Source organism: Solea solea, chromosome 17, assembly GCF_958295425.1.
Source record: "Solea solea chromosome 17, fSolSol10.1, whole genome shotgun sequence".
Classification (NCBI taxonomy): Eukaryota; Metazoa; Chordata; class Actinopteri; order Pleuronectiformes; family Soleidae; genus Solea; species Solea solea.
Window position 1 is genome coordinate 2,034,876 of NC_081150.1, and position 25,731 is coordinate 2,060,606.

The 25,731-nt window shown below is 38.6% G+C and overlaps 1 protein-coding gene across 1 annotated transcript in view; it reads left to right on the plus strand.

Moving 5' to 3' along the window:
- Positions 1-16,310, plus strand: part of mdn1 (midasin AAA ATPase 1) — a 56,492-nt gene extending 40,182 nt beyond the window's left edge. Inside the window, exons 75-102 of the mRNA XM_058614388.1 lie at positions 187-333; positions 605-731; positions 2,296-2,401; positions 2,497-2,612; positions 3,431-3,847; positions 4,272-4,498; positions 5,065-5,208; positions 6,043-6,254; positions 6,396-6,557; positions 6,668-6,805; positions 7,391-7,529; positions 7,850-8,034; positions 8,263-8,394; positions 8,500-8,650; positions 9,634-9,935; positions 10,032-10,178; positions 10,649-10,750; positions 10,860-11,058; positions 11,195-11,371; positions 11,471-11,637; positions 11,738-11,827; positions 12,636-12,751; positions 12,836-13,010; positions 13,206-13,279; positions 14,224-14,338; positions 14,467-14,533; positions 14,761-14,903; positions 15,321-16,310. Coding sequence (XP_058470371.1) covers positions 187-333; positions 605-731; positions 2,296-2,401; positions 2,497-2,612; positions 3,431-3,847; positions 4,272-4,498; positions 5,065-5,208; positions 6,043-6,254; positions 6,396-6,557; positions 6,668-6,805; positions 7,391-7,529; positions 7,850-8,034; positions 8,263-8,394; positions 8,500-8,650; positions 9,634-9,935; positions 10,032-10,178; positions 10,649-10,750; positions 10,860-11,058; positions 11,195-11,371; positions 11,471-11,637; positions 11,738-11,827; positions 12,636-12,751; positions 12,836-13,010; positions 13,206-13,279; positions 14,224-14,338; positions 14,467-14,533; positions 14,761-14,903; positions 15,321-15,506 — 4,463 coding nt within the window. The 3' untranslated portion in view covers positions 15,507-16,310. The remainder of the gene's footprint in view (positions 1-186; positions 334-604; positions 732-2,295; positions 2,402-2,496; positions 2,613-3,430; positions 3,848-4,271; positions 4,499-5,064; positions 5,209-6,042; positions 6,255-6,395; positions 6,558-6,667; positions 6,806-7,390; positions 7,530-7,849; positions 8,035-8,262; positions 8,395-8,499; positions 8,651-9,633; positions 9,936-10,031; positions 10,179-10,648; positions 10,751-10,859; positions 11,059-11,194; positions 11,372-11,470; positions 11,638-11,737; positions 11,828-12,635; positions 12,752-12,835; positions 13,011-13,205; positions 13,280-14,223; positions 14,339-14,466; positions 14,534-14,760; positions 14,904-15,320) is intronic.
- Positions 16,311-25,731: the final 9,421 nt, after the last annotated feature.

A 25,731-nucleotide genomic window follows, 5' to 3' on the forward strand; every position in this document is an offset into this window, starting at 1 on the left:
TAATGTCTCTGTATAGCAGCTTTAATCTCCCTCTTTGTAAGAAATGAGTTACATAAAACTTTTTTGTAATTGCCTCATTGCAAAATGGCCCAAAGGAAGGCTTTACAATTCCACATTTGTTTAAAAAGTTCCTGTATTCAAATAAATCTGTTTATAATGTTTTTTTCTCTGCTCTTCTTTCTTCAGGCGAGGTGATCAGCAACCTGCGAGACCTCCAGAGCCTCAACATCGACATGTCGGCAGAGAAAGAGAAACAAAAGGCCGAGATCAAGCACATCCTGCAGCAGAAGCAGAGAGCTCTGTCTGACCTGTTCAAGATGCTCGCAGAGATCGGTGAGTTTCCTGGTCACATCCGTCCATCCGTTTTCTTCCTCTTAATCCCCCACATGAGGGGAAAGATGGAGTTTAATCCCAGTTGACATACAGTAGATTAACAACCATTCACTCTCACATTCACACCTATGGTCAATTAAGAGTGTCCAGTTAACCTGATCTGCACGTTTGTGCACCACCATGTGAAACCAGATAGAGGCTCATATGATGTACAGGATAAGACACAAAAAAAGTGAAGTATCCTCTTCGTTTGTTTCGTTTGTGACTCTAGGTCTGTCGTACCGCAAAGGCCTGATGTGGAACAGGACCGATGACCCAGAGAAAACCCTCTGTATGCAGCCGCTGGAGATGAGCACGACTATCTCTGTCGTCAGCAGCCAGGAGCAGGCTGAGAGCACGTAAGTAGAGCATGCACGTCGGTTTATCTGTTTGTAGCTGTTGGATTTTTCATTATAATCAGGAGGTGTTTAAGGAGGAGTTAACTGTGGCTCCAGTTTGTTATCGAGACATATTTTTTAGACACGTTTAAGAAACACTGAACAGAAACCAATGTTTTTTAGCCTTTGCTTTACATTCACTTCAATTGTCACTCACACTATACTCAATTTACTGTAACATACAACATAGACCGAGTCTGCTATGTTCATTTTTATGGCTACAGTTATAGTCGTTGCGGTTGTAATAGTAAAAATGGCATTCATTGTTATTATCTTATTCATATTGCACCTTTAAAAACAAAGATTAAGTTGTTTTTTTCAATTCTCTTTATTGATTTTTGCACATTTTGAACCTAACACATGACAGACAATAATACAAGCACTATACAAACTTAAACGTACTCATTTTCATGTAAAATTTCAACTTAGATGCATATAAATGCATATAATTTCTTAATCATAAACAAATCAGGTGGGTATGTAAAAAAAGGGTTAGGTTTAGAAAAAATAAGACAAATAAAAGTGAAGAAATGTATAATAATTCTTCTCTTATATTAGGGTTAAATTGCATTGGCTGCCAGATTATTTCCTTCTGGATTTTTCAATGAAAATCATATTTTTTTCCAGCTCTATAGGTTCATCATAACGTCTGTCTTTAGGGTTGAATATGTTGGGGCTGCTTTTTGTTTCTATTTGAGTAATATAATAATAATAATAATAATAATAATAATAATAATAATAATAATAAGTAGGCAGACAAAAGAGACCACATCATGCTCCATGCTTCAATAATTCCTAGAATTGCCACTGATTGATCTGTGTAAAATATCTGACATTGTCTGAAAGATATTGTTGTTGTTGTTGTTTTTGGGCAACTCCAAAACATACGAGCTAGTGATGCTGGTGCTGCATCTGTCACATGGGGGATCCACAGAAGGAAGTTTTAAGTGCTAATAAGGGTTCAAATTAATTTATAGGTGGTAAACAAGTAAACGACAGGTTTGACAGCATCACATTAAAAGAAGTCTATAAAAATTGATTTTAAAAAGTGATTTAAAAGAAGATTCTGCAGGCTTTATTTACTTAGCCAATGTCATTCCAAAGTCGAGGGTCGCTGTTGGCAAAAGGCTTGATCCCTTTTTAATTTAAGGCTCGACTCGGACTCTGTAAAGGTCCAGGAGGGCCCAACAAGATGAGCTGAACAGTTCTGTAATGTAGCTGAAAGAAAGGCTGTGATTTGATTTAAAAGTGATCAGAAAAAGCTTCAAATCAATTCTAAAATAAACACAGGGCTTATTAAGATATTTGAGCATTGGGGTTATGTATGTATCTGTGAAAAATTCCCATTATGTGACTATAGTGGCAGCAAAACTTACAAAGTCTCACTACAGCTTTTCAAGGTCCTTTCCACCATTTGCTTATTCTCTTATTTTTTAGTGAGAAACCATTTTAAATGCCATGAAAGTCCTCAGTGCAGTCCCTAGTCTCCCTCTCAGTCATTTCCACTGCACTCTTGTTGTTGTAGGTTGTTCACAGAGCTGTTGGCAGCGTGGGATGGATGTCAGAAGTATTTCTATCGCTCCTGGGCAAGAAAAACAACTCTGCTTACGGCTCTGCAGCACCCTGCAAAGGTGACACGCAGCATGCCGTTTGTTTTTGTGGTCCACATTTTACTGACAGCTTTCTAACATTTTAAATATTAACATATTTATTTGTGTGGATGCAGGAGCTGGGTTTGGGAAACATCGAGCGCTGCAGAGGCTTCTCCTCTCATCTGTTCAAGCTGTTGCTCAGACAGAGGCGACGACTGGCCACACTCACTGAGCAGTGGGTCCATCTCAGGTCAGTGTGTTTATAATGTGGGGGAATTCTGTTAACTGCTGCAACCACCGTGAAGCTGAAAGGAATTCAGTGTTTGATTTAAAAATAGTAACCAAACAAAACCAAAGCAGCGTGATTTTAGCGATTTAACAAGAAGCTCACAGAGTAAAAAGTAAACACACGTAAAAAACTTAACTTTTTTTAAATGCTTACTCTCTCACACCAAAGTCCATAGAGAAAATCAGGGTTTTTAGCTCACAGGGACAGTAGGTTTTTGCCACTTATGTAACATGATAGATTTTACTGATTAAGGCAGGAGTGGATCAACAACTCCTGTGTGCTCTGATGAAAAATCTACGATCTACGATTTCACAACTTCATTTTCCAGTAGGGAAAAGGCGTCTAACAGTGATATAAATCAGTAAAAAATTGTTTTTATTACAGGCCAATATTTCACAATGTGAGCCTTTTGTTTGGTGGCTACAAATCTGTTTTTCCATTATGTTCCCACTGACAATGATCATGAGCATCTGTCGTACCCAGGGCAAATACAGTGCAGTCTGCACTCACTGTGTGTGCAACCACTTTAAAATGTGAACTACCTCTTGAACTACTATATTATTAAAACACTTTTCCAAGCATGATTCAACAGGGGATTTCACCATAAAATATTTATTTGTTCCTGCTTAGTATGCAAAACAATATTAAAGTCATTTTTATGTTGTTTGAGTTAGACAATATCCACAATTACCCACAATGAAGATTAGATTAAGTTTCTATTTGTGTTTATTATTACTTGATTATGTCCTTATTGTCTGTTTATGTCCGACCACCTGTAGGAGGCTGACTAACAGCTTACAGGACATTAAAGACCACCTCCAGAGCCAGAGTAAGGACACAGGCTGTTGCCTCCCACCCCAGGCTTCTCTGCGGGGCTGGGTGAGCAGAGGCCAGACTCTGGCTGCCCAGTGCTCCACCATCCTGCAGCAGCTGACCTGGCTGCTGCAGTGCTGCCCCAAGGACCTGCAGGAGGAGGAGGAGAAGGAGGAGACGAGCAGCCGCAGACAGCACACCCTGAGGTGCCCGTCGCCACTGGCTGCGCACCGACAGCCTCCCGGCTGTCTGATGAGGAGAGGAGACACCACCTGGTGTCAGCTGCAACAGCGTGTTACTTCAATGCTGCAGCAGAGCGAGAGTCTGAAGGTGGAGCTGGACAGTGTGGCCCAGCAGAGCTCTGACAGAGCGCTGCACACATGGTAAAACACAGTCTGTGTTGGTGTGTCGATTCAAAGAGTCTCAAATTTGAAGGCAATAATGATCATTAATCCTTAAATCTGGTGTTTAATGGTCTTAAAAATGCCAGAGACACAATAAACTAGATTGCGAAAGAGAAAAGAAGCATTTGGAATGAGTAGAACTATGGTGTCAGTCTTTCAATTCTCACTCTTTCAATAGTTTGACCATTCACTCACATTTCCGTCTGCTCTCTCCCTGCTCCTTGCTCTTGTTGTATATTTTTTAACCCAAAAACTTTCATAGATTAAGGCTTGACAAGACAATCACACTGTGAATCAATTCCATCATTTGTGATTGTAAGGTCCTAAAAAAAGCCTAAAAATGTAGTCCTTACTTACTGATCTCTGGTGTTCAGTCCTAACAACTCTGCATTTTTTTCCACAGGAACAATTTTGCCACCTGCTGTTCAAGCTTCGACCAGCTGGGGGCCGTAGCCGCTCAGATGCCCAGTGTGGAGCAGTTCTTTGTCCCGGCAGTGTGTGTCGGGAGCGCCGACAGTCAGCCGACCATCGTCCAGAGCCTGCAGTATGTCAGAGGTCAAGTGGAGAGCGACATCACCGATTTCACCACCTGGAAAACGCAGTTGCTCTCACTGGGACACCAGCAAACAGGTGAGTGCACAGACTGATCACTGTGATACTGACAGTCCATATAGTGGCACTGAAACTAGTAAATTGTGTTTCCGGTCAGCTCACCACAGTATGGTTGGGAGCAGTAATGCCTGATCAGGGTGCGTAGTAGGATTTTCACTTCACTAGAATTTCAAAGTCAATACTGATATTCATGAAAATACTCAATATTTGAGTATTGATACCACACGTCTGACGTAGTACCAAAAAATTGTTTATCTTCTGTACTTCTTGGCACCATATTTTTGTTGCGGCCACTGTTCCCGACTTTTTGCAGCGTTACTCAGTTTAAAATGTCCCTGTAATGATATTACAGAAGGTGGCACTGTTGTTATCGAACCTGTTGACGATAAATGATGCTGTGTATAAATACAAGTGTCTGATACTAATTATTAGTATCAGTTTGTACCCGAGTATTGATTTGTATTTATCTCTTTTTGACAACCCAGTGAGTAGAGACTAGTGAATGATGATATGATTTTGGACATAAAAACTTTTAAAAGAACCATATTTGTCTCATGGTCAACCTCGTCTCTCCTCCCCTTTAGTAACAGATCCCCAGTCTGCCTTCTGCACGGAGTTCTCTGCTGAGCTGGAGACAGACATCAACACAGTGCTGTGTGCGGTCCAGACTCTGGTGAAGAGGAGAGAGAGACAACAAGAGCAGCAGCAGCCTGGAGCTGTCAAGAGAGGTGAGACTGACTGACAGACATAGAGGTGAGCGGCAGTGCTGTCTGCAGGACTGCGTGAGGAGAAAAACTAAGTAAAAATTACACAGAAATGAATCCAGTCCATGAAATAAATGTCTAAATGAAAACTGCTCTGCCTGAACACCACTTGTGTGTGATTGCAACTATTATAAAACATTATTTTGGTTGTTTATAGCATAATAAAATGTCATTAAGTGGGATTTTTTAAAAATGGAGATGAGCATTTGTAGAAACTGATGTTTTTAAACCCGAAACTTTTAAAAAAAGGGGTTAAAAAGTGTTTTAATTTGACACTTGAAAAGGTATGAACCCTGTATTTTTATTGTGTGTAGAGTACATCAGTCTCATAGAATGCTGTGCCTCCTTTTGTACTCCAATGATCTCAGTGTAGAGAGTCTTTAGCTAATTTTGCCACTCAATTTTGTCCCATTTTTTTGCCACTTTTTCAATTTAAAATGAATAAATTTAGCTCCTCTCTCAATAAAAATAGATAATAAAAAATTTATATTATCTTGTTATTATTAAAATATGTGGTCGAATTAGCCACCAACTTAATTACTAACCGTGATAATAATTAAATGAGCAAATAAAGTTGACGAGCAAATTTCTTAAAGTAAAGGAATAATCAATAAAATCAACAAGCAGATTAACCGTAATTTTAAACATGGTTGGATTGTAGTCCTATCTCTCTCTGTGCTCATTCATGCATGTAGATAAAAAAGAAATCCTGCTAAATAAAAGATATCTGAAAATGTGACATTGTGAGTTAAAAGTTGCTTTTCGTTACGCACTAACACAAAACAATGGATGTTACAGAGAGTGCAGAAAAGGAAAAGGAGCTGGAGGAGGTGGTGGATGAAGAGGCTGTGGAGGACCTGCTGAAGCCCGGTCACCTGGCTCGCCTCATGGAGGAGGAGCTTGAAGCCGAGGTGGAGGCTCTGAGTGTGGGAGATGTTGGTGCGAGGCTGGAGAGGATGCTCAGCAGCCTGAGGACACACAGAGACTCCTGTCAACAGCCACAACTTCAGGTAGAAACAACATCTGGGAGATGTATGGTATCTGTCACTTAGAAGAACCACAGTTTGACTAAAGTTCTGCATGTGTGTGTTACACTGTGGCTTTAACGTCTCTCGTGATCATCGCTGTTGTGTGTGTGTGTTTTTTTTCAGGAGGTGAACGAGGCGTGCAGCATGCTGGTGCGTCTGGAGCCTCTGCTGGGGATTTACTCCGACCTGGTGCGTTACTACGTGGCCGTGTCAGTGGCAGCACACAGAAGCACAGGCAAACTGCTCTCCGTGCTGTCAGGCATCTTCACTGAGCTCGCCCAGAAGGTGAGCGCGCGTCCAACGTTTCTCACTCTCATGGTAGCGTAGATTAAAGATTCAATAAATGACATAATGAAATGACTAAAATTATTCCACGTCCTTTTCCCCCCCCTCAGGGTTTCTGTTTACCTCAGGAGCTCATGGCTGGTGGAGACGGAGAAGGTGCCACGGAGTTTCACGACTACGAGGGTGGAGGTATGGGAGAGGGCGAGGGCGTCAAAGACGTCAGCGACAAGATTGAGAATGAAGACCAGGTAATGAAAGGAATATGTAACAGATATTATCGGTAACACTTTAGATTAGGGAACACATATTCACCATTAATTAGTTGCTTATTAGCATAACATATTGACTCTTAATTAGTCATTATTAAATACTTATTACTACCCCCTTATAAAGTCTGTACTAAGCAAAGCATATTGAGATATACACCAACTTCCTTACTTACAACTAATAAGCAATAATTCGGAGGTTATTGAGGGAAAACTCTTGATTAAGTTAATGGCTTACTGGTTGTATAATAAGGCCATGCAGAATAAGGCATTTATAAGTACTTAATAATAACTAATTAAGAGCCAATATGTTACTTATTTGCATGCTAATAAGCAACACATTAAAGGTGAATGTGTGTTCCCTAATCTAAAATGTCACCATATTATCTTATTAATTAGTAATAATCAGTATCGATATGAGCCCTGGAAAAACGATATCAGTCGACCTCTAATGTACAGTATAGTTTACTCAATCTTAAGCATTTCATTCTTTTCAATCATTCATTCAATATTTAGTCAGTGATCGCCTATAATCTGAGGAGAATTCTTCTCATCTTGTTGTTCCAGGTGGAGGACACACTTCAGGAGGGACAGGAAAAGGAAGAGCAGCAGGAGGACAAAGGGAACATCAAGTCAGAAGACAACGCCATTGAAATGTCGGAGGACTTTGACGGCCAGATGCATGATGGGGATGAGAAGGAACCAGGTGATGAAGCTCAGTCATATTTGTCTTTTTGTTTAAAACCATTTCTGGTTTTAAACAAATCAAAACAGTTGTGTGAAGCATCTCTCAGTTATGTGTTTTGTTCTTGTAGTACAAAAGAAAATATCTCCTTCACACCTTCATGTTCTTATAAAACAGAATTTTAGATGTAGTTCCATATTTTTCTCACTGGAAATTCAGCTTCTCTCTTGTCATGTTGTGCAGCTCACCTTTGATAAGAACATGAAAAGCCTCAAGTATTGTGTTTTCTGGAGAAGCCTCCTTCATGATTGAAACATCCCTCTTTCCTCAATCGTTTGCAGGTGAAGATGAAGATTCTGAAAAAGATAATGAGGAGGAGGAGGAGCTGGACAAAAAGATGGGCGACCTGGGTGAAGGCCAGACCAACACTCTGGATGAGAGGATGTGGGGAGATGAGGATGATAATGATGATCAGGAGGGGGAAGGAAGCGACAAGGAGGAGGAGTCTGGTCAGGGAATGGACCAGGTACAAGACACAATGTTCCAATCAGAGTTATGAAGAACATATTTATGAAGGACTATATTTCATTTATTTTTAATGTAGTCACCTGAAGGAAAAGTGTTCTCTCTCTTTCTGTGGTTTTGTAATGCCACAACTATCTCACTCTTTTGAGGGGAAAAATTGTTGTTGTTCAAACGTAAGTCAGTGTTTTGATTCTGGCCTAATTCCCTGTCTTTGTGTGGCTTTTGTCAGGGTGAATCAGAGCTGGTAGCCAAAGACGACAACCTGGAATCTGCAGACCCAAACAAAGACAAGAAGAACCAGGACAAAGACGAACACATGGACGAGGAGCAGAAGGAGAAGATCAATGAGCAGGGAGACGAGGTCACTTAAACTCAGAGCTGAATGAACTAAACGGATGGTGTCTCTGTGTGTGTGTGTGTGTGAGATCCGTGTCTGATCTTCACTGTCACTGTTTTTCTCTCGCAGAGGGAGTTCGATGAGAATGAAGTGGATCCTTACCACGGTCAGCAGGACAAGAGACCCGAGCCTGAAGCCATGGATCTGCCCGACGATCTCAATCTGGACCAGGAGGACGAGGCAGGAGACGACGGAGACGACGGAGAGGGCGAGGGTGACGGTGAGACTCGCAGGGATTCTGTGATATAAACAGTCGTACATACAACAGCTTTAAAATAGAAAAAGATTAAAAAAAAATGAGGTGGAAGAAGCCAGAGAGGTTTAGAAGTTTCTCTCTTGACAAATCTGTTTTTACTCACCAATTGTCATCAGCTCTGCATTTCCCTTAAAAAAAACCTCTGTTGCTTGATTTGTGTGTGGAGAAAAAAAGAAAAACTGTATCAATGTGATTTGTATTCTTCACTAAGAGATTCAGGACTTTCAAGAACATCAGACTGATGTCTTTGCTCTGAATATCAAAGATGCAGCACATGTGCGTGACACAGACAAGCACAGAAGAGTTGCATCACAAATTGGTTCCTGCTCACAGTTGTGTAAAGTTTAGGTTCAATTCTGTTTGTGTGGAATATGGAAATAAATACCATAGAATAAATTACAAAGAATAACAGCAATTTAAAAAGAAAGACAGTAAAATAACTTTATTCAGTTTAAATTTAACAATTGCACTTTGGACTATATTATTATTATTATTATTATTATTATTATCATCATAATAATAACCTTTATTTAACCAGGAATGAAATAAAAACAAATCTCTTAAATCTCTTTTACAAGAGTGTCCTGGCCAAGTCTGGCAGCAGTGCATAATATAAGTTAGGGCACAGATACAAGCACTCAAACATACAGCAGACACAAACAAATACAATTACTGAAAGAAATTCACTAATTTACTCCTTTTGATAAATTGTTCTTTAAAAAGTCACATTAATTCACCCCCACAACTCAACTTTTAGAGAGAAGTTATAACTTCAAGGCCCTTTGTCATAGATGCTGTCTCACAATTTCAACTAATAGGAGACATCCTATAATAATGTTTGATGTTTTAATAACTTATTTGAACTTTTCTAGAGGGCATCAAATCATTTCACTCTATTCTACTTTTTTGTAAAAGTCGTTAACTTGATCTGCATGTTTCCTCTGTAGAGGAAAATCCCTTTGACATCAGTGAGAAAGCCATGGATCAGGACGACAAGGAGAATGGGCCAGAAGATGGAGGAGAGGAGGAAGGAGGAGAGGAGACACAGGAGGAGCAGCAGACAGACCAACCAGGAGAGGAGAAGGAACAGGAGCCCAAAACTGAAGAGGACGAGGAGGGAGGGGGAGAGAAAGCAGAGGGAGAGGAGGAGTCTCCTGAGAATAATGAAGAGGAGAAGGAGAAGAGCGGACAGGAAGCAGGAAAGGATGAAGATCTGACGGTTCGAAACGACAAAGGAGACAAACCAGAGGTTTGTGTGTGAAGGAGAGACTGCAGGGGAGGAACGTACAAAACATGATGTAGGGTTTTGTTCTCATTACATGTTCTTGTCTTGTTGTGCTGGCAGGATGAAGAGGGTGAGGATGAGGAGCAGCCAGAGTCAGCTGACAGGAAGGAACATGCCGCAGAAGGTCAGACGGGAGAGGAGAACGTCCAGAGTGAAACAGCTGTGGAGCTGGGAGGAGAGGCGTCGGAGAGAGACCAAGCTAAAGAGGTGCACTTCATCTTCATCTTCATCTTCATCTTCTCTGCTGTGTTCCAATAACATCAAAGAAACAGTTTCAGACCTGAAAACACAATAATACTTTTAATTAACGTGTATGAAATGATTATTTTCACAATCAATTAATCTGCCGTTTATTTTCTCGATTAATCGATCGAGAATGTTGATCTGTGTTTCCAAAACCTCAAAATGATGATGTTCTCAAACTAACCAAAATGATTAAAGAAAATATTCACATTTAAGAAGCTGAAAATCACAAAACATGTTTTAATTATTAGAAAAAAAAACACTCAAACTGATTAATTCATTATCAAAATAGTTCCCGATTAATTTAGTAATCGGTTATTAGTGGATTCATCGCTGCAGCCCTACTTTACACCTTAAATGCATGAAATTCTTTAAAGTCTCTCAAACTGTCCACTTACCAAAGAGCAAATGGTCAATATTGATTTTTTTTCCAGGAGCACGGCAGCGGCGCCGCTGACGCCAGCCAAGTGGAGGGTCACCAGTCAAAGCTGACGGCGAGGATGGCTTCACAGACACGGACTCAGAGCAAGACTCAGGTACGATCGCAGGGATGAAACTCCGCCTCCACCTCCACCTCTCCGTGTCTCTCTCTCTCTCTCTTCATCATCTCCCCGGTTTTTAAAACACACTTAAAAACTCTTTCAGAGCTTCAAGAGAAAACCTGGCCAAGCAGACAACGAGCGGTCGACGGGCGACTACAACGAGCGCGTGAACAAGCGTCTGCGCACGGTGGAGAGCAGCAAAGACAAGAGGGCGGAGAGCAGACAGAGTGACGCCCAGCAGGAGTCTGACCTGTACGAACACGTCAAACAGGGAGAGAAGGACTACGACGCGCAGACATATGGTCAGTTCACACGCCAAACACACCGTACATGGTCTTACTGCAGTTAAATGTGTCATTTGTTATATTATTTGAATGTTTTGACCTTGTAAAGCACAGTTGCTACAGTTAAAGTTAAAGAGTCATGTGGTGTCTGCAGATGTGGCCAGTGCAGACCAGCAGAAAGCAGCAGGGCCTCAGCAGCGGGACCAGGAAGAAGATCAGAACGATGAGGATGTCGCCATGGAAACGGAGGACCAGGATGAAGAGCTCCACGCCGCCGAGGTGGACGAGCTGAAGCCTGAGCAGCTGGACGCGACTAAAGCCTCTCAGAAAGGTAGCTACTGTTTGTGTTTATGTTGGTTTTAAGTCCTAATCGTTGGGTTAGATTTAGTGAAAGCTGCTCATCCTCTCACGTCTCCCTCTTGTTTCGCAGGTGTAGACAGTGGAGAGATGGAGGTGCAGAAGCAGGGAGAGGAGGAGGACGACCAGGACAGATGGAAGGAGCGACAGCGGACTAAAGAAGAAGAGCAAGCAGAGAGAAGCACAGAATCTACAATCCACACTGTCCCTGAGCTGCTGCTGCTGCAGGAGACCATGCAGGTACAGAACTCACCACTGTGTTTAGCTGCACATCAGCTGCTCTTGTCGTTTGGTGGAAAAAGAGAAAAGTTGAAGGCGACTAATGTCTGTGCGTTTGCAGAAAAGCGAGAGAGACCCGGACGATATTCGGAGGGAGATGGAGCTGCAGCTGGAAGCTTGGCACAAACTGGCTCCAGGAACTCAGGAGGAGGTGAGTCTGAGTCTGAGACTGAGTCTGATGCTCTCTTTACACCTAAATACTCCACTTTAATTAGAGAAAGGGTCTCTTTTCTCAACTTTTTCAGTACTTTTTATAGTATGGAACAATATAAATGTGTATCACAATATATCCCTTTAACAACATTTGTGATGATATTTGGTAGAATTTCAAAATCAAAGTGTGTTTTGATAGATAAATACTTTACTTTAAAACTATTGTATCACTAAAATATTCTTATCAAATAGTATCAATATAGCAAATCTTCAACATAAGTGTTAATGCATTGCATTACCAAACTTTGGCTTAAAAAAAGTTTTTTATTCTGTCCATGAAGACGTTTAAACCCTCATTTTCTCTTTTTTTTACACTCTTTTATACTATTTTATAATAATTACAGTAGTTATTCCACCACTGGGAAAAAGACTGGAACTGCAGCCCACAACGTTACAACCTCTGTAAACATTGACTGGTTCAGAGTCCTATGTAAATAACAGGGTTATAAGTTTCTCTCTAAACATCTAAGTGTAACTGACAGCTGTGTACACTGTTGCCTGTAGATCAGTGAAAGCTTACAAGATGCACACAAAATGAAAACATTGAGGTTAAAGGTCCAGTGATGACATACAAACACAAGGATTAGTAGCTTTAACAATTAGAACAATTTACTGCTCAATAATGAGTGAATTATTTACTGTAAGTTCTACAAGGACATTTGAAATGAGTGAACAAGATGGTTTCTAACTCGTGCCCTGACCTGAAGTGGTGTGTGTGTGTGTGTGTGTGTGTGTGTGTGTTACAGGAAAGATCTGCAGCTTCCATGTGGCATCAGTATCAGACTCTGACGTCGGCTCTGTCCCAGCAGCTGTGTGAGCAGCTCCGCCTCGTCCTGGAGCCCACGCAGGCCGCTAAACTCAAGTCAGTACCAACCACAGATCATGACACGATACACTTAGTCCATGGTTTCACACTGTGTTTGACTGCGTTGTGTTGACTCCACAGAGGCGATTACCGCACAGGGAAGCGTCTGAACATGAGGAAGGTGATCCCTTACATCGCCAGTCAGTTCCGCAAAGACAAGATCTGGCTGAGGAGAACCAAGCCCAGCAAGAGAGAGTACCACATCTGTCTGGCTGTGGACGACTCGTCCAGCATGGTGGACAACCACTCCAAACAGGTGACGCAGACCCCTCTTACAGAACCTCAGAGCTCCTCCTCCTCCTGGTGGTGGAGCAGTCGCTGCGCTGTTGCCTCAAAGCAGGATTTCACAAAGAATGAAATGATGAATTCATAAAGTTCAAAGCAGAGGTCACTAAATATCTAATAAGTGACTCACTGTTGTCCCTTCTTACTGTGTGTGTGTGTGTTGCAGCTGGCCTTTGAGTCTCTGTCAGTGATCGTCAATGCTCTCACTCTGCTGGAGGTCGGGCAGGTGTCTGTGTGCAGGTGAGATCTGTGTTTCAACTTTGTTTTACTGTATTTTCTTATGTGGATCAGAAGGAGTTCAAAGGGCCTACATAAATATGGCCTATAAATAATATTCAAGATTCAAGATTCAAGATTCAAGATTCTTTATTGTCATTATGCAAGCATAACAAAATTTCCTCCCGAGACTCTCAGCAAACATTGAAATACGAATGAACAAAACAGAAAACAAGAAAGGTTATTGCAGGTGAAATGTGCAAAAAGTGAACAGTGCAGGGAAATGTATGTACAGGGGGAAAAAAGGGCAGTTGTATTATAAATATAAATATAAAGTGCAGAACTTAGTGCCAGACCTGTGTCATCCACTACAGAGGGGGGAGGGGGGGGGAGGGGGTTATTGATTTCACAGCCCTGGGGAAGAAGCTGTCCCTGAGTCTTTTGGTGGAGGATCTTATTTGAGGAAATGAAGCTGCACACACGTTGTTTCTCTGGACTCCTGAAAAGTTTTCCTTTCAGATGTTTGTGAGTGACAAAATAAAACACCGTGAATACACTCTAAAATAAAATATCTACTGTTTATGGTCTGTATTACATGATCTTAAAGCACTGTACATGCTTTATTTCATGTTTGTTTATCATAGGATATTTACGTGTTAGAAACAATGCAATTGCATATAAATGTGGTTAAATTCTGCGATAACACAAATAATTAGGCCTTTTATATATATGATTTTCACAATTCCATATTTGTTTAAATCAACACATTATGTTTAATTAATAATATGTATTATATTTTTATATAATGTGATGAATATCAATGCAACAGCCTTTAAAACCAGGAAAAGTCATCACAGCTAACGAGAGATAAAATATCTACCACCACAGACAGTTTGCAGTGTATTGGGGGGCCGGGCAGATGAGATGGGTTGGATTTTAACCTCTAATGTTTGCCTCCGCGTGTCCAGTTTTGGCGAGCAGGTGCAGCTGCTTCACCCGTTCCAGCAGCAGTTCAACGACGAGTCGGGAGCCCGGATTCTGCGGCTGTGTCAGTTCCAGCAGAAGAAGACCATGATCGCACAGGTGAGGCTCGTCCCGCTCTGAATCTCTGAATCCCTGAACGTGACAGATTGACTGTGCTCACGTTTGTCATAAAGGAACTTCTCTACAGCGTGTATCGTTAAACGTGATGTCACTTGATTCCTCTGCAGTTTTTGGAAACCTCGACCAAAATGTTCCTGGGAGCGCGGCAGCAGATTCCAGGATCTATGAACTCAGGTAATGAGTCTCTGATGCTGTGTCAGAAGTACGGAATTATTAACATATGTTATTATTTGAAGTTAAGAGTAATAGATTCAACAATTGAAACTAAAAATGGCTAAAATTCAAAATATGAACTACTCTAGTTCTATAGATATCTATCAGATAAATATGATAATATGAATTTAATCAGAATGAATAAAAAGGAAAATCACTGTGTGTTTACCTCTGACCTTCCTCCACAGACACGGCCCAGCTCCTGGTCATCGTCTCTGACGGCAGAGGTCTTTTCCTGGAGGGGAAGGAGCGAGTGATGGCGGCCGTGCGTGCAGCACGCAGCGCCAACGTGTTTGTCATCTTTGTGGTTCTGGACAATCCCAACTCCAGGGTAAGAGAACCAGAATTTGAGAGGAAAAACTATGTGAAAACATCCATCCATCCATTTTCTACCGCTTTGTCTTCCACATGAGGGTCACGGGGGTCACAACCCTGGACGTATCACCAGTCCATCACAGGGACACATATAGAGACCATTCACTCACACTTTCACACCTATGGTCAATTTAGAATGACCAATTTACCTAATAAAACATAAAAATAATAAATAATGTAAATAATTCATAAATCTTTTTCTCATTTTCCTCATTTCTTCTTACCATTCACACATGAAATACCTATTCATGTTGTACAGCAATAACTATGGAGTCTACACATGCATTTGATGTGGCCACAGCTTTTTTTTTGTTTATTAATACACAGATTGCACGTCTGCAAAAATAACGTGTGTTTTTTTATGTTATTTCAGGACTCCATCCTCGACATCAAGGTGCCCATCTTCAAAGGACCAGGAGAACTCCCGGAGATCCGCTCCTACATGGAAGAGTTCCCCTTCCCCTTCTATGTCATCCTGCGAGATGTCAACGCTCTGCCAGAGACGCTGAGCGACGCACTCAGGCAGTGGTTTGAACTCGTCACGGCAGCCGACCAGTAAAACACGACGAGGAGACGCCGCGTCCACGCGACGGGAGAAGAGAGCAGCGGTTAACAGCACAATGTCACTCTGCTGATAAGCTTCCCAGACAGAACTGGAAAAAAAAATAATGATAAAATTATAAATTTGCAGCTGTACATGTGCCTTTATTTTCTTATTTTTACTGTAGATTTTAGTGGAGTTTAAAAGCAACCTTGCTGTTTTATCTTTGATCAGGAGAAATGTCGGTTTCTTTTGTAAGGGTTGCTTTGACTTGCACGTCTCCAATGAAGTGATAGAAACTAAAGATGTGATTTCATATGCGTGTGATCCACCTCAGTGAAACGTGGTTAAAATACCTCTCTGTCCGCCTTGTTAAATAACCCCAGAATCATGCGTTTGTTTGTCTGTGTGTGGATGTGAGTCAGTGCTGCAGAGATCAACCAATCATGACCTTAAAGTAGCATGGAGGAAGTCAAATGTGCCTTGGGGAGGAAAACACAACTGCAGCTCTCTTCATACCAGAATCAGCTGTTGGTTGATGAGTCACAGCTCTGACACGCTTTATTTAACCCTCACATTCATGGACTTGGAAGCACAGGACCACTTTTAAATAAAGGCCCCCAGTTAAACCAGTGTTCATACTAGTATTTATCTGCTGCTGCATGTGACTCCCATCCACACTGTGTGACTCATCCTCTGTCTGTTAGGTGTATGTAGATGAAGTGTGTGTCGTACATGTAAGCAGACACTGTCCATAATTTACAGCATCCATCACTGATCGACCACAACATGAATGATCGTGACAATAAACTGTTTACAAGACTGATCTCGTGTTTGTTTTATTTAAGAACAAGTTACTCATATTCTCCCCTAAAATACGTGATGTCATGATGAAAATGTAAAACCATGGAGATGCACGAGCCCTAGAACAGGGTTTTGTGGACATTTTATGTCCAATTTACAATGCAAGCTATTTAAAAAAAGAAGTCCATTCAATAGATGCTAAAGACATACTTTGAAATCCAGAAGTTCGTCTAACCCGATATTTTCGTCAAAGTTTGGACGACATGCTATACTATGACGTTTTTGTCAAAATTTGGACGACATGCTATACTATGACGTTTTTGTCAAAATTTGGACGACATGCTATACTATGACTTTTTTGTCAAAGTTTGGACGACATGCTATACTATGACTTTCTTGTCAAAATTTGGACTACATGCTATACTATGACGTTTTTGTCAAAATTTGGACGGCATGCTATACTATGACTTTTTTGTCAAAGTTTGGACGACATGCTATACTATGACTTTCTTGTCAAAATTTGGACTACATGCTATACTATGACTTTTTCGACCGATTTTGGACGACATACTATACTATGACTTTTTTGACCGATTTTGGACGACATGCTATACTATGACTATTTTGACCAATTTTGGACGACATGCTATACTATGACTTTTTTGACCAATTTTGGACGACATGCTATACTATGACGTTTTGTCAAAATTTGGACGACATTCTATACTATGACTATTTTGACCAATTTTGGACAGCATGCTATACTATGACTTTTTTGTCAAAGTTTGGACGACATGCTATACTATGACTTTTTCGACCGATTTTGGACGACATACTATACTATGACTTTTTTGACCGATTTTGGACGACATGCTATACTATGACTATTTTGACCAATTTTGGACGACATGCTATACTATGACTTTTTTGACCAATTTTGGACGACATGCTATACTATGACGTTTTTGTCAAAATTTGGACGACATGCTATACTATGACGTTTTTGTCAAAATTTGGACGACATGCTATACTATGACGTTTTTGTCAAAATTTGGACGACATGCTATACTATGACGTTTTTGTCAAAATTTGGACGACATGCTATACTATGACTTTTTTGTCAAAGTTTGGACGACATGCTATACTATGACTTTTTCGACCGATTTTGGACGACATGCTATACTATGACTATTTTGACCAATTTTGGACGACATGCTATACTATGACTTTTTTGACCAATTTTGGACTACATGCTATACTATGACGTTGTTGTCAAAATTTAGACGACATACTATAGTATGATTTCTTCGACCGATTTTGGACGACATACTATACTATGACTTTTTTGACCGATTTTGGACGACATACTATACTATGACTTTTTTGTCAAAATTTGGACGACATGCTATACTATGACCATTTTGTCAAAATTTGGACGACATGCTATACTATGACGTTTTTGTCAAAGTTTGGACGACATGCTATACTATGACGTTTTTGTCAAAATTTGGACGACATGCTATACTATGACTTTTTTGTCAAAATTTGGACTACATGCTATACTATGACGTTTTTGTCAAAATTTGGACAACATGCTATACTATGACTTTTTTGTCAAAATTTGGACGACATGCTATACTATGACTTTTTTGTCAAAATTTGGACGACATGCTATACTATGACTATTTTGTCAAAATTTGGACGACATGCTATACTATGACTTTTTGTCAAAGTTTGGACGACATGCTATACTATGACTTTTTTGTCAAAATTTGGACTACATGCTATACTATGACGTTTTTGTCAAAATTTGGACGACATGCTATACTATGACTTTTTTGTCAAAATTTGGACTACATGCTATACTATGACGTTTTTGTCAAAATTTGGACGACATGCTATACTATGACTATTTTGTAAAAATTTGGACGACATGCTATACTATGACTTTTTTGTCAAAGTTTGGACGACATGCTATACTATGACTTTTTTGTCAAAATTTGGACGACATGCTATACTATGACTTTTTCGACCGATTTTGGACGACATACTATACTATGACTTTTTTGACCGATTTTGGACGACATGCTATACTATGACTTTTTTGACCGATTTTGGACGACATGCTATACTATGACTATTTTGACCAATTTTGGACGACATGCTATACTATGACTTTTTTGACCAATTTTGGACGACATGCTATACTATGACGTTTTGTCAAAATTTGGACGACATGCTATACTATGACTATTTTGACCAATTTTGGACGGCATGCTATACTATGACTTTTTTGACCAATTTTGGACGACATGCTATACTATGACTTTTTTGTCAAAGTTTGGACGACATGCTATACTATGACTTTTTTATCAAAATTTGGACTACATGCTATACTATGACTTTTTTGACCGATTTTGGACGACATACTATACTATGACGTTTTTGTCAAAATTTGGACGACATGCTATACTATGACTTTTTTGTCAAAATTTGGACTACATGCTATACTATGACGTTTTTGTCAAAATTTGGACGACATACTATAGTATGACTTTTTCGACCGATTTTGGACGACATACTATACTATGACTTTTTCGACCGATTTTGGACGACATACTATACTATGACTTTTTTGACCGATTTTGGACGACATACTATACTATGACGTTTTTGTCAAAATTTGGACGACATGCTATACTATGACGTTTTTGTCAAAATTTGGACGACATGCTATACTATGACTTTTTTGTCAAAGTTTGGACGACATGCTATACTATGACTTTTTCGACTGATTTTGGACGACATACTATACTATGACTTTTTTGACCGATTTTGGACGACATGCTATACTATGACTATTTTGACCAATTTTGGACGACATGCTATACTATGACTTTTTTGACCAATTTTGGACGACATGCTATACTATGACGTTTTGTCAAAATTTGGACAACATGCTATACTATGACTATTTTGACCAATTTTGGACGGCATGCTATACTATGACTTTTTTGACCAATTTTGGACGACATGCTATACTATGACGTTTTTGTCAAAATTTGGACGACATGCTATACTATGACTTTTTGTCAAAGTTTGGACGACATGCTATACTATGACTTTTTTGTCAAAGTTTGGACGACATGCTATACTATGACTTTTTCGACCGATTTTGGACGACATACTATACTATGACTTTTTTGACCGATTTTGGACGACATGCTATACTATGACTATTTTGACCAATTTTGGACGACATGCTATACTATGACTATTTTGTCAAAATTTGGACTACATGCTATACTATGACGTTTTTGTCAAAATTTGGACGACATGCTATACTATGACTATTTTGTAAAAATTTGGACGACATGCTATACTATGACTTTTTTGTCAAAGTTTGGACGACATGCTATACTATGACTTTTTTGTCAAAATTTGGACGACATGCTATACTATGACTTTTTCGACCGATTTTAGACGACATACTATACTATGACTTTTTTGACCGATTTTGGACGACATGCTATACTATGACTATTTTGACCAATTTTGGACGACATGCTATAGTATGACTTTTTTGTCAAAATTTGGACGACATGCTATACTATGACGTTTTTGTCAAAATTTGGACGACATGCTATACTATGACGTTTTTGTCAAAATTTGGACGACATGCTATACTATGACGTTTTTGTCAAAATTTGGACGACATGCTATACTATGACTTTTTCGACCGATTTTGGACGACATGCTATACTATGACTATTTTGACCAATTTTGGACGACATGCTATACTATGACTTTTTTGACCAATTTTGGACTACATGCTATACTATGACGTTTTTGTCAAAATTTAGACGACATACTATAGTATGATTTCTTCGACCGATTTTGGACGACATACTATACTATGACTTTTTTGACCGATTTTGGACGACATACTATACTATGACGTTTTTGTCAAAATTTGGACGACATGCTATACTATGACTTTTTTGTCAAAATTTGGACGACATGCTATACTATGACTTTTTTGTCAAAATTTGGACGACATGCTATACTATGACCATTTTGTCAAAATTTGGACGACATGCTATACTATGACTTTTTTGTCAAAGTTTGGACGACATGCTATACTATGACTTTTTTGTCAAAATTTGGACGACATGCTATACTATGACGTTTTTGTCAAAATTTGGACGACATGCTATACTATGACGTTTTTGTCAAAATTTGGACGACATGCTATACTATGACGTTTTTGTCAAAATTTGGACGACATGCTATACTATGACTTTTTTGTCAAAGTTTGGAGGACATGCTATACTATGACTTTTTCGACCGATTTTGGACGACATACTATACTATGACTTTTTTGACCGATTTTGGACGACATGCTATACTATGACGTTTTTGTCAAAATTTAGACGACATACTATAGTATGATTTCTTCGACCGATTTTGGACGACATACTATACTATGACTTTTTTGTCAAAGTTTGGAGGACATGCTATACTATGACTTTTTCGACCGATTTTGGACGACATACTATACTATGACTTTTTTGACCGATTTTGGACGACATGCTATACTATGACTATTTTGACCAATTTTGGACGACATGCTATACTATGACTTTTTTGACCAATTTTGGACTACATGCTATACTATGACGTTTTTGTCAAAATTTAGACGACATGCTATACTATGACTTTTTTGTCAAAATTTGGACGACATGCTATACTATGACTTTTTTGTCAAAATTTGGACGACATGCTATACTATGACCATTTTGTCAAAATTTGGACGACATGCTATACTATGACTTTTTTGTCAAAGTTTGGACGACATGCTATACTATGACTTTTTTGTCAAAATTTGGATGACATGCTATACTATGACGTTTTTGTCAAAATTTGGACGACATGCTATACTATGACGTTTTTGTCAAAATTTGGACGACATGCTATACTATGACTTTTTTGTCAAAATTTGGACTACATGCTATACTATGACGTTTTTGTCAAAATTTGGACGACATACTATACTATGACTTTTTTGACCGATTTTGGACGACATACTATACTATGACGTTTTTGTCAAAATTTGGACGACATGCTATACTATGACTTTTTTGTCAAAATTTGGACGACATGCTATACTATGACTTTTTTGTCAAAATTTGGACGACATGCTATACTATGACCATTTTGTCAAAATTTGGACGACATGCTATACTATGACTTTTTTGTCAAAGTTTGGACGACATGCTATACTATGACTTTTTTGTCAAAATTTGGACGACATGCTATACTATGACGTTTTTGTCAAAATTTGGACGACATGCTATACTATGACGTTTTTGTCAAAATTTGGACGACATGCTATACTATGACTTTTTTGTCAAAATTTGGACTACATGCTATACTATGACGTTTTTGTCAAAATTTGGACAACATACTATAGGATGACTTTTTCGACCGATTTTGGACGACATACTATACTATGACTTTTTTGACCGATTTTGGACGACATGCTATACTATGACTTTTTTGTCAAAATTTGGACGACATGCTATACTATGACTTTTTTGTCAAAATTTGGACGACATGCTATACTATGACTATTTTGTCAAAATTTGGACGACATGCTATACTATGACTTTTTTGTCAAAATTTGGACGACATGCTATACTATGACTTTTTTGTCAAAATTTGGACTACATGCTATACTATGACGTTTTTGTCAAAATTTGGACGACATGCTATACTATGACTTTTTTGTCAAAATTTGGACGACATGCTATACTATGACTTTTTGTCAACATTTGGACGACATGCTATACTATGACTATTTTGTCAAAATTTGGACGACATGCTATACTATGACGTTTTTGTCAAAGTTTGGACGACATGCTATACTATGACTTTTTCGACCGATTTTGGAAGACATACTATATACTATGACTTTTTTGACCGATTTTGGACGACATGCTATACTATGACGTTTTTGTCAAAATTTGGACGACATGCTATACTATGACTTTTTTGTCAAAATTTGGACGACATGCTATACTATGACTATTTTGTCAAAATTTGGACGACATGCTATACTATGACGTTTTTGTCAAAGTTTGGACGACATGCTATACTATGACTTTTTCGACCGATTTTGGAAGACATACTATATACTATGACTTTTTTGACCGATTTTGGACGACACGCTATACTATGACGTTTTTGTCAAAATTTGGACAACATGCTATACTATGACTTTTTTGTCAAAATTTGGACGACATGCTATACTATGACGTTTTTGTCAAAATTTGGACGACATGCTATACTATGACGTTTCTGTCAAAATTTGGACGACATGCTATACTATGACTATTTTGTCAAAATTTGGACGACATGCTATACTATGACGTTTTTGTCAAAGTTTGGACGACATGCTATACTATGACTTTTTCGACCGATTTTGGAAGACATACTATATACTATGACTTTTTGACCGATTTTGGACGACACGCTATACTATGACGTTTTTGTCAAAATTTGGACAACATGCTATACTATGACTTTTTTGTCAAAATTTGGACGACATGCTATACTATGACGTTTTTGTCAAAATTTGGACGACATGCTATACTATGACGTTTCTGTCAAAATTTGGACGACATGCTATACTATGACTATTTTGTCAAAATTTGGACGACATGCTATACTATGACTTTTTTGTCAAAATTTGGACGACATGCTATACTATGACGTTTTTGTCAAAATTTGGACGACATGCTATACTATGACTATTTTGTCAAAATTTGGACGACATGCTATACTATGACTATTTTGTCCAAATTTGGACGACATGCTTTACTATGACTATTTTGTCAAAATTTGGACGACATGCTATACTATGACGTTTTTGTCAAAGTTTGGACGACATGCTATACTATGACTTTTTCGACCGATTTTGGAAGACATACTATATACTATGACTTTTTTGACCGATTTTGGACGACATGCTATACTATGACGTTTTTGTCAAAATTTGGACGACATGCTATACTATGACTTTTTTGTCAAAATTTGGACGACATGCTATACTATGACTATTTTGTCAAAATTTGGACGACATGCTATACTATGACGTTTTTGTCAAAGTTTGGACGACATGCTATACTATGACTTTTTCGACCGATTTTGGAAGACATACTATATACTATGACTTTTTTGACCGATTTTGGACGACATGCTATACTATGACGTTTTTGTCAAAATTTGGACGACATGGTATACTATGACTTTTTTGTCAAAATTTGGACGACATGCTATACTATGACGTTTTTGACCGATTTTGGACGACATGCTATACTATGACTTTTTTGACCAATTTTGGATGACATGCTATACTATGACGTTTTTGTCAAAATTTGGACGACATGGTATACTATGACTTTTTTGTCAAAATTTGGACTACATGCTATACTATGACGTTTTTGTCAAAATTTGGACGACATGGTATACTATGACTTTTTTGTCAAAATTTGGACTACATGCTATACTATGACGTTTTTGTCAAAATTTGGACGACATGCTATACTATGACGTTTTTGTCAAAATTTGGACGACATGCTATACTATGACGTTTTTGTCAAAATTTGGACGACATGCTATACTATGACTTTGTCAAAATTTGGACGACATGCTATACTATGACTTTTTCGACCGATTTTAGACGACATACTATACTATGACTTTTTTGACCGATTTTGGACGACATGCTATACTATGACTATTTTGACCAATTTTGGACGACATGCTATACTATGACTTTTTTGTCAAAATTTGGACGACATGCTATACTATGACGTTTTTGTCAAAATTTGGACGACATGCTATACTATGACGTTTTTGTCAAAATTTGGACGACATGCTATACTATGACGTTTTTGTCAAAATTTGGACGACATGCTATACTATGACTTTTTCGACCGATTTTGGACGACATACTATACTATGACTTTTTTGACCGATTTTGGACGACATGCTATACTATGACTATTTTGACCAATTTTGGACGACATGCTATACTATGACTTTTTTGACCAATTTTGGACTACATGCTATACTATGACGTTTTTGTCAAAATTTAGACGACTTACTATAGTATGATTTCTTCGACCGATTTTGGACGACATACTATACTATGACTTTTTTGACCGATTTTGGACGACATACTATACTATGACGTTTTTGTCAAAATTTGGACGACATGCTATACTATGACTTTTTTGTCAAAATTTGGACGACATGCTATACTATGACCATTTTGTCAAAATTTGGACGACATGCTATACTATGACTTTTTTGTCAAAGTTTGGACGACATGCTATACTATGACTTTTTTGTCAAAATTTGGACGACATGCTATACTATGACGTTTTTGTCAAAATTTGGACGACATGCTATACTATGACGTTTTTGTCAAAATTTGGACGACATGCTATACTATGACTTTTTTGTCAAAATTTGGACTACATGCTATACTATGACGTTTTTGTCAAAATTTGGACAACATACTATAGGATGACTTTTTCGACCGATTTTGGACGACATACTATACTATGACTTTTTTGACCGATTTTGGACGACATGCTATACTATGACTATTTTGACCAATTTTGGACGACATGCTATACTATGACTTTTTTGTCAAAATTTGGACGACATGCTATACTATGACGTTTTTGTCAAAATTTGGACGACATGCTATACTATGACGTTTTTGTCAAAATTTGGACGACATGCTATACTATGACGTTTTTGTCAAAATTTAGACGACATACTATAGTATGATTTCTTCGACCGATTTTGGACGACATACTATACTATGACTTTTTTGTCAAAGTTTGGAGGACATGCTATACTATGACTTTTTCGACCGATTTTGGACGACATACTATACTATGACTTTTTTGACCGATTTTGGACGACATGCTATACTATGACTATTTTGACCAATTTTGGACGACATGCTATACTATGACTTTTTTGACCAATTTTGGACTACATGCTATACTATGACGTTTTTGTCAAAATTTAGACGACATACTATAGTATGATTTCTTCGACCGATTTTGGACGACATACTATACTATGACTTTTTTGACCGATTTTGGACGACATACTATACTATGACGTTTTTGTCAAAATTTGGACGACATGCTATACTATGACTTTTTTGTCAAAATTTGGACGACATGCTATACTATGACTTTTTTGTCAAAATTTGGACGACATGCTATACTATGACCATTTTGTCAAAATTTGGACGACATGCTATACTATGACTTTTTTGTCAAAGTTTGGACGACATGCTATACTATGACTTTTTTGTCAAAATTTGGACGACATGCTATACTATGACGTT